Genomic DNA, 12,879 nt, shown 5'->3' with positions numbered 1-12,879 from the left:
GTCATGATTGGTCAGAGCCGCACAGCTGCCACTTCTAATTTGCATCCAGTTCAACTTTTAGGCTGCAACGAGAGTCGGGTCCTCACCTCTTACCATTCCACAATCATTTTGTCGAGACTCCACTTAAAATGAACAAGCGTGAAATACCGGGATGGTGAATTGGCTTGCAGCATGCACGTAATAGAAGAGCAAGCCAAAAAAAATTAATAATTCAGTGTGACTGAGCCTACGTTTTATTTCTTTTTGACTGTGGTGCTTTATTTCTGCTACAGAACCCATTATGTTTTAGCTGATCGAGGCTCAAAGACAAAGACTTTATTCAATCAAAATTTATGGGAAGAAATTCTAAAATATATTGCATCTAAGGCACCTCCAGGGTCCGGGTTCGATTCCCGGCCAGGCTCGATTCCCGTCTCTGTGTGCATGGAGTTTGCATGTTCTCCCTGTGGGTTTCCTTCCACCGTCCAAAGATATGCAGGTTAGGCTAACTGGCATTCCTAAATTGCCTGCAGTGTATGAGTGTGTGCCCTGTGATTGATTGGCACCCTGTCAAGGGTGTACCCTGCCTCGTGCCCTAAGCCTCCTGGGAATAAGCTAACCTTGAATACAGGATAAAGTGGTATAAAAGATGAGATGATACTGCATCTATATATATTTTTAACATGTTGTGAACTTGCTGCATATTTAGTTTATGATATTACAGTTCTGTAGCAATTAATTTATTTATTTATTTAGACAAAATGCGCACACACACAATTCAAGCCAGCATAATAAATTAAAGTGAATCGTGCCCAGAGTGTATTGTTGTATGCCTGTTTAAAGAAATACAAAGATATTCAAAGGATGAATCATAATATACAATCTGATTCTATAGAGTCAAGGCTGAAGAAACAAACCCAGACCATTTCTCTAAAATCTGATCTTATTTACTTTTGACCTTTAAACAAAAATCAATAATGTCAGCAAGAGTGCTTTTTTTTCCCCTTCTCAGGGACAAGGAACAGCCTTTATACTGCAAAACAGTAAATAATCGTTTATTCAACATTTTGGTTTAATTTCTCCCTCAGAGATTGTTCCGAAACATTCTTCCTGTGGGGTCTTGCTGGAGTAGCCTTCTTACATTTTCATTAATTTGCACGATTATATTCAGAGACATTTTGCTCCACAGTTTTGTTCTGTTGTTTATGTTTTCATCATCATGTGTCATTAGTCTAACGTCAGCCTCATTAGTCTCCTATGGCCTAAAAGATGCATCCTTGATCACATATGAATCCTTCTGAAGGTGGCAAATCTGTTTTCCAATTGTAAACATACAGTGCCATAAAAAAAGTATTTGCCCCCTTCCTGTTTCTTTAAAAAAAAAAGTTAAAATTATACAAAGATAACCCAAGTAAATACAAAATATAGTTCTTAAATGATTGTTTTATTTAATAAGGGAAGAAAAATCTGTTCAAACATGCATGGCGCTATGTGAAAAAGTAATGGCCCCCTGAACCTAATAACTGGTTGTGCCTCCCTTGGCGGCAACAGCTGCAATCAAGCGTTTTCGATAACTGGCAATAAGTTTTTTACATCACTGTGAAGGATTTTTGACCCACTCTTCTATGCAGAATTGTTGTAATTCAGCCATATTGGAGGGTTTAACTTGTTTAAGGTATTGCCATAGCATTCCAATCGGATTTACCTCCAGACTTTGACTAGGCCAGCACTTCATTAGATGTTGTTCGGAGTTCTTTTATGAGTCCCTGGATGAGTCGTTGTTGGCACTCTTGGAGTGATTTTGGTAGTCTGGCCACTTCTGAGAAGATTTAAAGATAATGGTTCGCAGGAGTCCAAAAGCCTTAGACATGGCTTGATAACTCTTTCCCAGACTGGTACATGTCAATTACTTTGTTTCTTGCCTGTTCTTGAATTTCTTTAGCTTCTGTGTGTTGCTTCTTTTAGTATGCTTCACTTTGTCAGACAGGTTCCATTTAAGTGATTTCTGGATTCAACAGGTCTGGCTATAATCAGGCCTGGGGGTAAAATTTAACCCAGCTTTCCAAAAATCACAGTTCATTCATGATTTTTATAGAAAGGGGGGCAATTACTTTTTTTTTACATATGGCCAGGGCTAGACAGATTTTTTTTCCCTGAATCAATGAAAATTAAATGGACAAATATGCAAAAAATAGTAATAAATTCAGGAAAATACTTTTTGCACAGCACTACAACAAGACTATTAGGCAAATACTTGACAATAAAAAAAATAAAAAAAAACACACTGGTTTTGTCCAATATCATCATTTAAAATGTTATATTTTTGTGACGACAAACATAGCCTATGTTTTTAGCACTGACTCAATAATAGAAGACAATCACAGTAAGTAATTAAAGCTGACATCATTTACTCACAACAGAGTGTCTGGCAGGAGTTAAGGAAAATGAATTTCGAGCATCTAATTGCAGTGGTGTTTGCTCTAATAACAACTTACCATGTGAACGGTGAAAAGGTCCTGGCGGTTCAGCATAGGCAGGAAATATGACCATGCTGTGTTTTTCGTCTTCTTGGCATAATCGAAGAAAATGTTGACTCGCTGATGATTTTCCTGGGTTTGGGGAAATGTTAATGTTTCTTTAGGACTTACATGGGATAACTGATTAAAATATATTAAAATATATATAAGCCTAGAGATATAATCCATTCAACCAGCATTCACTGAAGCAGCCATAGTGACCGACTGTTAAAGAAGATTGAAGTGAATGTTTAATGATGAAGAAAGTGGCATAACCTAAATGCTGATGTAAAGCTAGACACTTTCTCAATGGCTAAATTATTATGCAGGTAAAATAGTCACCCACAGAGGTGAATCCAGTTAAATAAATTTAACGGTTTCCAGTTTTAGTGACAAAAATGGCAAGACCTCAACGGAAGAAAGTGGGGCCACAAGGCACATGAGTTTCTCATTATTATTTTAATTATTCATAGAGGACATCAAATGTATTTCTAAGGTTTTTAAAAAGACTTCCATACCAAACTCATATGTTTATGTAAATGCGCAACATAAAACAGACATCTGTCTAACAGGATAAATGCACATCTGGTTTTTCAGGCAATTATTGTAACAGCCAGTGTGTGTGTTTGGGGAGGCAGCAAAACAGAATAAAAATCATAAAAACATGCCAGAATGCATGGTCGGAGTTGTATTTCAGCTGACATTTTGGAAACCTATAAGACTAACGCAAACTTGTTTAAATGGAGTAGTCTATATTATGTAAATGTGACCTTTAAAGTCTTGAGTTTTTTTCTGCTCAGCATTTGATCAATGATTGCATGGCCATTCGAGTTACTGCAAACGTCCTTTGAAGCAACTTCAAGCAAGTTTGGCTATTCATCTCTGACTTTTCTTACATTTTTGTTAAGAGACAGTACATACACAGTATATACTGTATAGTCCTAAAACCAGTCCTCCTGCCATATACCGCGAAGATCACATTTGTCCCCCCCATTCAAATTCTTGATGTAAATAGTAAATATTAACAGAAGCTTTTGACCTGTATCAGCATTATTGTATACATTGTGCTTCTGCCACGTAACTGGCTGTATGGATAACTGCATGAACAACATGCCCTCTGAAAGGAACAAACACCACCAAAGGAAAAATGTAAACACCTATTATAGTATTCATGTTTATTGTGCATACTAATGTGTGTGCGAATTTGTGTGTGGGTGAGTTTGTGTGAGTTTGTGTGTGTGCTCACGCATAATACCTGCAAAGTGTCATCGATCAGGGTTAAGATGTATTGAACCGTCTGTTCCTTTGATATGTGAGCCATTAGGTTAAGAAAGGTCTTTGCGCACTGCAAACAAACATTGATTTTAAAACATGAAAATTTATTTCCAGCAGATGTAAATGCCTTTCTTTTAAACAATTAAACGATCATTACAAGCATTAATGTTTTACATGCTAAAAAACAAATCACTATTGTGTTAAAAAATTTATTACATTTCAATATGTTTACTTTGACTGTTTTTCTATTCTTAAAAATGCTAAATAAAATTATTTTTAAAGGCAGTGGACATAACCTATACACAGTGATGTGATCATAACCCACCTGATGTCCTTCGTTTGTCAGAATTGCCTGCTTCTGCTCAGAATGAGAAACTTCAAACTTCTTAATAAATTCACAGTCTTCTCCAGAGATCATCTGGCCCCTAAAAAAAAGCAAATTAAAGTATAACCTTTGTAATTAAACAACCAGTTAGTAAGGTAAGAACATTACTAGGTACTGATGTGGAGCTGCTTTTATTGTCTGTGACTCCAAATACAATACGGTAAGATCTGTATGAAGCTATAATGAACCTTCCATTTAGAGTGGATTTTGCCCCCAAATGGAGGCTCAGAGCAGCAAAAATACCTCAAAGATCCTCGAAAAGCCTTTTCTTTCATCTAACCATAAACACAAGCATCTGGGGTTTTCTAGATAGAGATTTTTATACAATACTCAGGGAATGTTTGGAATAAAAAGAAGCATGGTTATTCTGAAGAGAACCTATACTCTACTGTCCCACCAAAGGCCCGGGAAACTTGTTAACATACATTACATGACATCGCATTGTATACTTCACGGCATATAAAGAGATTTTAAATAAAAAACCTCCTGTCTCTGGATTGTGGTTCTTTTAGGAAGCCAAAACATACAGCCACATGAACACAAAAATGCCTCCCTCAGCAAAGAATCGAGTCATTTCAGTCCACTGACCTAAAATCAATTGAAAATTTGTGGGGTGTAAAGGATGGCTGAAGATAAGAGTTTGCCTAAAGATGGATCACTATTGGGGTTTAGTTGGCAGAAGCTTCATCACGAAGACTGCTAGTGTTTCTATAACAACAGTGACTAAACGGCAAGCAACCGACATGCATTTAAATCTGTGATGAAGACCTGAGTAAACAGGGCTGGACATTGTGGTGTTCGTCAGGTGACTGGGAATGTCAGAAACTACAGAAAGAAATATTACAATAGGGCTGTAATGCAAAAACCTGAAAAAGCAACACAGTCAGTTGAGCCTCTGACAAGTGGGTAAGTGCATGCCTAGTGTACACCAAGAGAATGATACAAGCCTAAATGTTTAACCCCTACAGTAAAGGGGTTAAGTGACTCTGTTATACTTTTGGAACAATTCAACGGCATGCTTTAGCTCAACTTGTATATTAAAAGCGAAAGGTCACTGCTAATCAATACGGAGTTAGCCATTATGAGATGTGCCTGAGGGTGTTTTCCCAGGCTGATAATGAGTAGGGAACTGAACTGCTGCTAGAACTTGTGGTGGATATGGACTTAAGCATGTCAAGGACACACAAGATTTAGCATTAAAGGACAACAAAATAAGGACAGAAGGAATTCATCTAGGAGCAAAATGTGGAAAAACACAAGATAACCTTTTCATCTTATGTCCCCCAAATTATTTTTCCGCAAATATCTTTAATGTACAGACATACCAACTTTACAATCTTATTATATGTATAGATGTACAATAACCTTCATCTAATCGGAAATATTTTAAGACTAACAAAGGACAAGTTATCCTAATGAATTGAGATTGAGATAATGGATCAGAATTTCACTTTTCATTTCCTGATATTTACATCTAAATGTGTTAAATAAAAACTCAGAATATGGCACTAAATGTTTAATCAAAAGTGATACACTGATCATGTTGGCCAGGTGTACCCTGTTAGACGGATTGTTTAAACAATTAACAGCTTTGACTACCAACTAGCAAAGTGAATCACCAGAGTATACCACATTTAAACATGTATTTCACATTAAGTTTAACATAACTAGAGGTAAATATCAGCAAATGAAATGTAAAATTTCAATATATTGCTCCACATTCATCTTCCGCAAATTGCCATCCACTGTACCTTGGACAATATTGTCTTGCCTCATGTGGTGGAAAACAGTAATTAAAATATTACTTGGTACACTGAACAGTGGCATATTGTCAAACAAATCTCTCAACGGTGTGAGTAGAGATTGTAATGATGATAAAAACAGCATCAGGTTTGTTGCACTCAGAGGAGCATTTTCCAAAGAAACTACTGTATAAAGCAATAAAAGCAATATTAGGTTGGAATGTATTAATAAGTGATTAGATGATATCAAAATCTCAAACTAATAATTTCACAAATTTCTTCAGGAAAGAAAAGGATAACATATGGGTTGAGACAAGGCAGCAGGCTGTTAGTAAACCCAGCAGATCCTACTCCCATCATCTAACAATAAACACCCAGAGGGCTCCATAATCCAAAAACATTTTGATGAGGTTTGTTGCACTGGGTAAAACAATCATCAGTAAACAGGAAGATGACACTAAACATTAAAAAATAAATAAATAAAAATAAAAACCACAGTCCCTGGGCCATACGACCACAATTTGAAATAAAAATCGTTTATTACAACTCTGATTAAGAAACCATATCCATGATCTTCAACACACATGAAGAATCTGTGATTTTGGGAAGCAGCTCTATAGGAACAACCTACATGATTTCATTGTTTCCGTCTGGCTTCTGGAAGCATCGATGTACAGAATCAGCACTGCGCTCATTATAGTTATTGACCTAGAGGTTTCCTTTTGATTGTGCATGTGTTTCTTTGTCATATAATACAACATAAATGGAGCACTTAATGCTACTGACAAATATTTCTCTTGTGCAATAGTCAGTTTAAAAGAGATCTTATAGAATCACATATGGAGTAATGTGCATAAGTATTCTTATTTACAAATAGGAAACCTAAATAAAAACCAGTTTCATACTGCAAGAGACTAAAGAGTGGCATGCACATTTATATTCCAACAAGACAACAAATACTGGTGTGGCTCAAAATCAAGAACCTGTATATGTTAGATGACAATCGCTGTTTATCGACAGACTCCATCCAATATGAAAGAGGCAATTCTCCCCAAAATAATGGGGAAAATATCTGAATGTATCAGTGTTTGAGACATATCCCAGAAGACACTGTGGCTGTAATTGCAACAAAGCTGCTTCTAGGAAGCATTGATGTCTATACTACAATTTTTTGTTTGGTGCGTTACAATAAAAATAAATAAATAAATACACATTCAAATGTTAAACATATGTCCTAAATCAAATAATCAAAGTCTGAAAGTACCCCATTTCATGTTCTAACAATACAAAATCTGCAAGGATTTTGGAGTAAAGCACTGTAAACCTTGCACTTCTACGCTTATAATATAGACTCAATACAATCCACTTAGAAACTGCACTTTGTCACAGTCGATTGTCTCCCGCTGCGTATTTGGTCTTCAACGCTGGTTTTCCGTTCTGTAAACTTCTTCATGAAGGCTGTACACGTTGTTCTTGTCTATGGTGTCAAAGCAGCTAGCGGTTTTCAAACAGTCTTTAAATCAAAATTTATACGCTATAAACTACCAGTCAAAAGTTTGGACACACCTTCTAATTCTATGGTCGTTCCTGATTTTTATGTCTTTTTACATTGTAAAACTATCCTCCTCCTTCTAATCTCCTTTGAACAATTGATATTGAAAGGTGTCCTATGCTCAGTATAGCCCTGATAACAGTGCTGATAAATGGTGATTTCTGAGGCTGGTAACTCTAAATGAATTTCTCCTCTGCAGCAGAGGTAAGTTTTGGATTTGCTATCCTGGGAGGTTCTTGATGAGAGCCAGTTTCATCATGGTTCTTGATACTAAGTCATTTTACTAAGAAGTTGGAGGTTGGCCTTAGACGTGAGTGGAGGATAGTGAGTAAGCTTACACAAACATGCTCATATTCTGGACAGTAGTGAGAGATCACTGAAAAAATTGCATTGTAAATTATATTTTAGAGGCGAGAAAGGAGTTTAAGGCTTACCTCAAGGCCTAATGTTACCCAAAGAAAACATTTTGGATTTTTTAAATTACATTTTATAGCTGGTGTGAAACACTACAAAAGTAACTCACATATTTGCCTCAAAGCTGCTGCACATGCGGTCATGGTTTCCAAACCCCCTAAGGCTGTTCATATTAAGTTTATTTTTGTCTAAAAGATTTCTAGAGATTTATTTTATTTTCAATTTCAGCATCGACAAACAAAAAAGAAATAAATAATATAATCTTTATGTCTGTGCAAGTCAAGCTGATCAACACACACTGCCCTTGACTCATTCATCTATTTTGTCTGCCCAGCATCCAGTTCACACTACTCAGAACGTCATTCATTCGCTAGAGACCAGAGCTTCATTTAGGTGCTCCGCACAATGACTAAGTTAATACATCATGCAAATTATCTGTGATCAACCATCAGATTCTTCTAAACATGCATTACCAAAGGAATGAAATTTATTAGCTTGACAAAATGAGGTTATTGCGTGCAAAGGCACTTTCCATGGGTTGGGGTAAAATCAGCATTTCTAAACAATAAAATGTAATAAGGTTGTGTTATAATTATTCAATAAGCTTTTAACCTTTAACCTCTTCCCAGTACATCACATTGTAAAAAAATTCATAAAAAATAAAAAATACATGCACCAACAAGAAAGATAACACAGTCTGTTTTACGAACAGGCGACCTTTTTGTCTTTTTTTTTTTTAACATCCTCAGCTCTTGGGAATTAATACCCTCGCCTATTTTGTCCTTTAGTGTATTAGCTGTGAAAATGCACAAAAAACACATCTCAATCCTGTTTACCAGAAAATACAGCTTTACTTGTTTACTGCCCCTCACCAGTGACTACATCAGAACAGGTAGAGGTGTTGAAATATTCTTTAAATCAAGATTTATATATTATACAGTACCATCAAAAGTTTTGATTCATTTTCTACATTATAGCTCGATACTAGATTTTCTCAAAGCTATGAAATAAAACATACAGCATTAGGTAATTAAGTAACAGCAAAAAAAAAAAAAAAACGTTATGAAGCCTTAAGAGAGCAAACATCTTAACCAACTGTTCAAAAAAAGATTACTGCATAATTTGTATTGCTTCAGCATCATATTACAATGTAGAAAGAAATTAAAATCAGGAAATTGGAAAATGGGATTAGAACATGTTATATTTTTCAACATTTTTCTACGCTAAAAATGTCCAAAATATTAAATAATATTATATACATAAAAGCTATAATATTTATAAATAATTTTAATATTTTTTTTATAATTTAGAGCCTGGTTTTTGCAAATACACTTGACAGTGCAGCAAGAAGTTTTTTGAGAACAGCTGACCCTCGTGTCTTAAAATAGCAACTGACTGTGATATTTTTGAGAAAATCAAGTATTGTTTTGGAATATAGAAAATAAATCCAAACTTGTGTCCAAACTGGTACTAAAAACGCACACATTCGCCACTGGCCTTTTGAGTTTTCCTAAAACGTTTTTTTACTATAACACTCAAAAATAATTTATTAATATCTGTATATTGCTTAAGTTATGTGCTTTATACTTTATTTTCAAATATTTTCTAATGTACTGCACTTCATATTGAATAAATAAATGGGACTGTTTTTAAAAAAAAAAAAAAAAAAAAAAAAAGTTACATTTTTAAAACACAGGCAATAACATCAACAGGATTAAATCACTTCTAGAGCTACATCATGCTACGAGGAAAAAAGAAGCACATGAAGCTATTTAACAAACAGCCTCTAATTAGATGACACACTACTGTGATGTTCTATGCAAAAATCTCCCAAATGTGGGAGAGAAAGGACACACCACAAACCCGAGGGAAATTTCTCATCCTCACTACAGCACTGACATATTTATACTGTAACTAACACATCTTTCTAGGAACTTAAAAAAAACAGAAAACAAACGGGATTAACAAATGTCTAATTAAAATAGACTTAAATGAGCTGCATATGCACGCACACATGGAGACACACACACAGAGACAAAGACGCGCGCAAGCAACACAGATACACACACACAGAGAAAGACACACAGGCACAGACAGACAGAAAGACACACAGACAGACAGACAGACACACAGACAGACAGAAAGACAGACAGACACACACGCACGGATAGACGCACGGATGCACGGACGGACACACGGACACACACACAGACACACATACACACATACACACGGACAGACAGACAGACAGACAGACAGACACACAGAGACAGACAGACAGACAGACACACACACAGAGACAGACAGACACACAGAGACAGACAGACACACAGAGACAGACAGACACACAGAGACAGACAGACACACAGACACAGACAGACACACAGACACACAGACAGACAGACACACAGACAGACACACACACAGACAGACACACACAGACAGACACACACACACAGACAGACACACACACACACACAGACACACACACACAGACAGACACACACACACAGACAGACACACACACACAGACAGACACACACACACAGACAGACACACACACACAGACAGACACACACACACAGACAGACACACACACAGACAGACAGACACACACACAGACAGACAGACACACACACAGACAGACAGACACACACACAGACAGACACACACACAGACAGACACACACACAGACAGACACACACACAGACAGACACACACACAGACAGACACACACACAGACAGACATACACACACACACACACGCACACACAAGCACAAGCACAAAAACAGTCACAAGACTCTGACACCATCTTGGACATTTAGAAAAATCACTGTAGTTCCTGTTTTTGTGGGAAAATCCAAGGGAAGTGTCAACCCACGTGCTCTGCTCAGATTTCTGTGAGTAGTGTTGTCGTGAGTCAAACTGTCCTGAGGCATGTCTCTGATTTTAAGGCCTAGGCTGCAAAATTGATCACATAAAAATCGAAATCGTAATACGGACCTGTACAATTTCTTAATCCCAAAATGCTGCTATTTATTACAGGTAACGTACAGTGCATCAGGAAATTATTCACAGCGCTTTACTTCACTTCCACATTTTGCTATGTTACAGCCTTATTTCAAAATAGATTAAATGTATTATTTTTCTCAAACAATACCCCATAAGGACAAAGTAAAGAAAGTTTGTTTGAAATCTTTGCGAATTTATTACCTTTGAAAAAAAAAATTTACATGTAGATAAGTTATTCACAGCCTTTGGCATGACACTCAAATCTGAGGTCAGGTGCTTTCTGTTTTAACTATTCATCCTTGAGATGGTTCTACAACTAGATTGGAGTCCACCTGTTGTAAATTTAGCTGATTGGACATGATTTCAAAAGAAACACACCTGTTTTGTCTATATAAGGTCCCACAGTTAACACTGAACGTCAGTGCACAAACCGAGCCATGAAGTCCAAGGAATTGTCTATAGACCTTAGAGACAGGATTGTATCGAGGCACAGATCTGTTTTAGATGGTGGTACAGAAACATTTCTGCAGCACTGAAGGGCTAGATGAGCGGGCCACTCGGCCAAAGTGAGCGATCGGGGGAGAGCTTCAGTGTTTTTCTGTGGAGAGAGGAGAACCTTCCAGAAGAACAACCATCTTGCAGCATCATACTTAAAAAGACTTAAGGCTGTAATTGGTGCCAAAACTGCTTCAACAAAAATAAACTGTCTTCAGGTGCTGTTTGGCAAACTCCCGGCCATGTGCCTGTCATGTGCCTTTTACTGAGGAGTTGCTTCCATCTGGCTAAACAGGCCTGATTGTTGGAGTGCTGCAGAGATGGTTGTTCTTCTGGAAGGTTCTCCTTTCACCACAGAGGAACACTGGAGCTCTTTTAGAGTGAACTTTCTTGGTCAGTGTTTGTCGTTAGTATCTTTCAATACTTCGATTTTAGTTGGAATTACCATTTATACAATATTAACAAAACTTTTGCAAGGTCTTGCAAAGTCAGTAAATGACGTTAATTAAAAAATCAAGCATTCTGTTCTTTCCCTTACGCTCAAACCAGAGACGTACACAGGCAAAGCCACGGGTAACCACTACTAGACATAAAAGCAAGACGCATGCGGAGGAGAAACAAAACATAAAAGATTTCTCCCAAAAGGTTTTTTTTTTGCTTGATGCTGACTTACTGCAAGTATGACTGCCAGTTGACTTTGTTGGCTCGGACTTCGGCTGCCTTGGCGGCGATGATGTTGGTCGGGACAGCGGCATCTACTGCTCCTCGGATGTCCATGTCCACAATCCTGTCTGATATTCACGCTGAGAAATCTATTAAAGGAAAAAAAAAACAAATGAGAAGGATTAGACAGTGCCTTTATTAGGAACTGATTTAACCTCTGTAGATAACAAACACTAAAAGATGAAAAGTCTTAAGATATCCTACAACCAAGTCTGCGTATAGACGGAGAAATCACGTTATATAATTATACATAAATAATATAAATATTATTTAAAGATAATAAGATTGCTCTTTTAATGATAACTTTACGTTTTATATGTTGGAGAACCTGAAACCAGTCTCAAAAATCAAAGCTCGGTGAAAATATTTTGTACAGCTGAAATAAAGGGGTACAAGTGAATATTTAACACGCTGGAGTTGGTTTAAGATAAACCGTAGTCTTATCCTGATCTACTTTTTTCGATCTCTCATCCGTGATTCAACAGGATGTGTATTTGGCTGACGACGAAAGAACTAGTTTTAGCATAAACTTTTCTACATCCTCTTTTTCCCACTGACTGTAATAACATGAAATGACAGTAGATTCAAAATCTTGCCTTGAACTGGGTAAATTTTGTACACTTTCCTAATATTTTCCCACCAATTTTGGAAACCAATAGCATATAACCAAATAAGTCACAACAAACAAAATCTTGTGAGACTACAGCTTAAAAATAATAATAATAATAATAATAATAATAATAATAATAATAATAATAAGGAGTTCATATTTGTTGCAGGCAGAC

The 12,879-nt window shown here is 36.7% G+C and overlaps 1 protein-coding gene across 3 annotated transcripts in view; it reads right to left on the bottom strand.

Moving 5' to 3' along the window:
- Positions 1–12,879, bottom strand: part of atp6v1h (ATPase H+ transporting V1 subunit H) — a 38,931-nt gene that overhangs the window by 25,357 nt on the left and 695 nt on the right. For all 3 annotated transcript variants that reach the window (XM_053492953.1, XM_053492970.1, XM_053492960.1), the window contains exons 2-5: positions 12,045–12,183; positions 4,096–4,195; positions 3,751–3,840; positions 2,475–2,588 (exon numbers count right to left, since the gene is read on the bottom strand). In XM_053492953.1, the coding sequence (XP_053348928.1) occupies positions 2,475–2,588; positions 3,751–3,840; positions 4,096–4,195; positions 12,045–12,148 (408 nt within the window). In that variant the 5' untranslated portion in view covers positions 12,149–12,183. The remainder of the gene's footprint in view (positions 1–2,474; positions 2,589–3,750; positions 3,841–4,095; positions 4,196–12,044; positions 12,184–12,879) is intronic.

The sequence above is a fragment of the Clarias gariepinus genome, chromosome 1, assembly GCF_024256425.1.
Source record: "Clarias gariepinus isolate MV-2021 ecotype Netherlands chromosome 1, CGAR_prim_01v2, whole genome shotgun sequence".
NCBI lineage: Eukaryota > Metazoa > Chordata > Actinopteri > Siluriformes > Clariidae > Clarias > Clarias gariepinus.
Note: the sequence above shows the minus strand (reverse complement) of the source record. Positions and strands in the feature narration are given on the sequence as shown.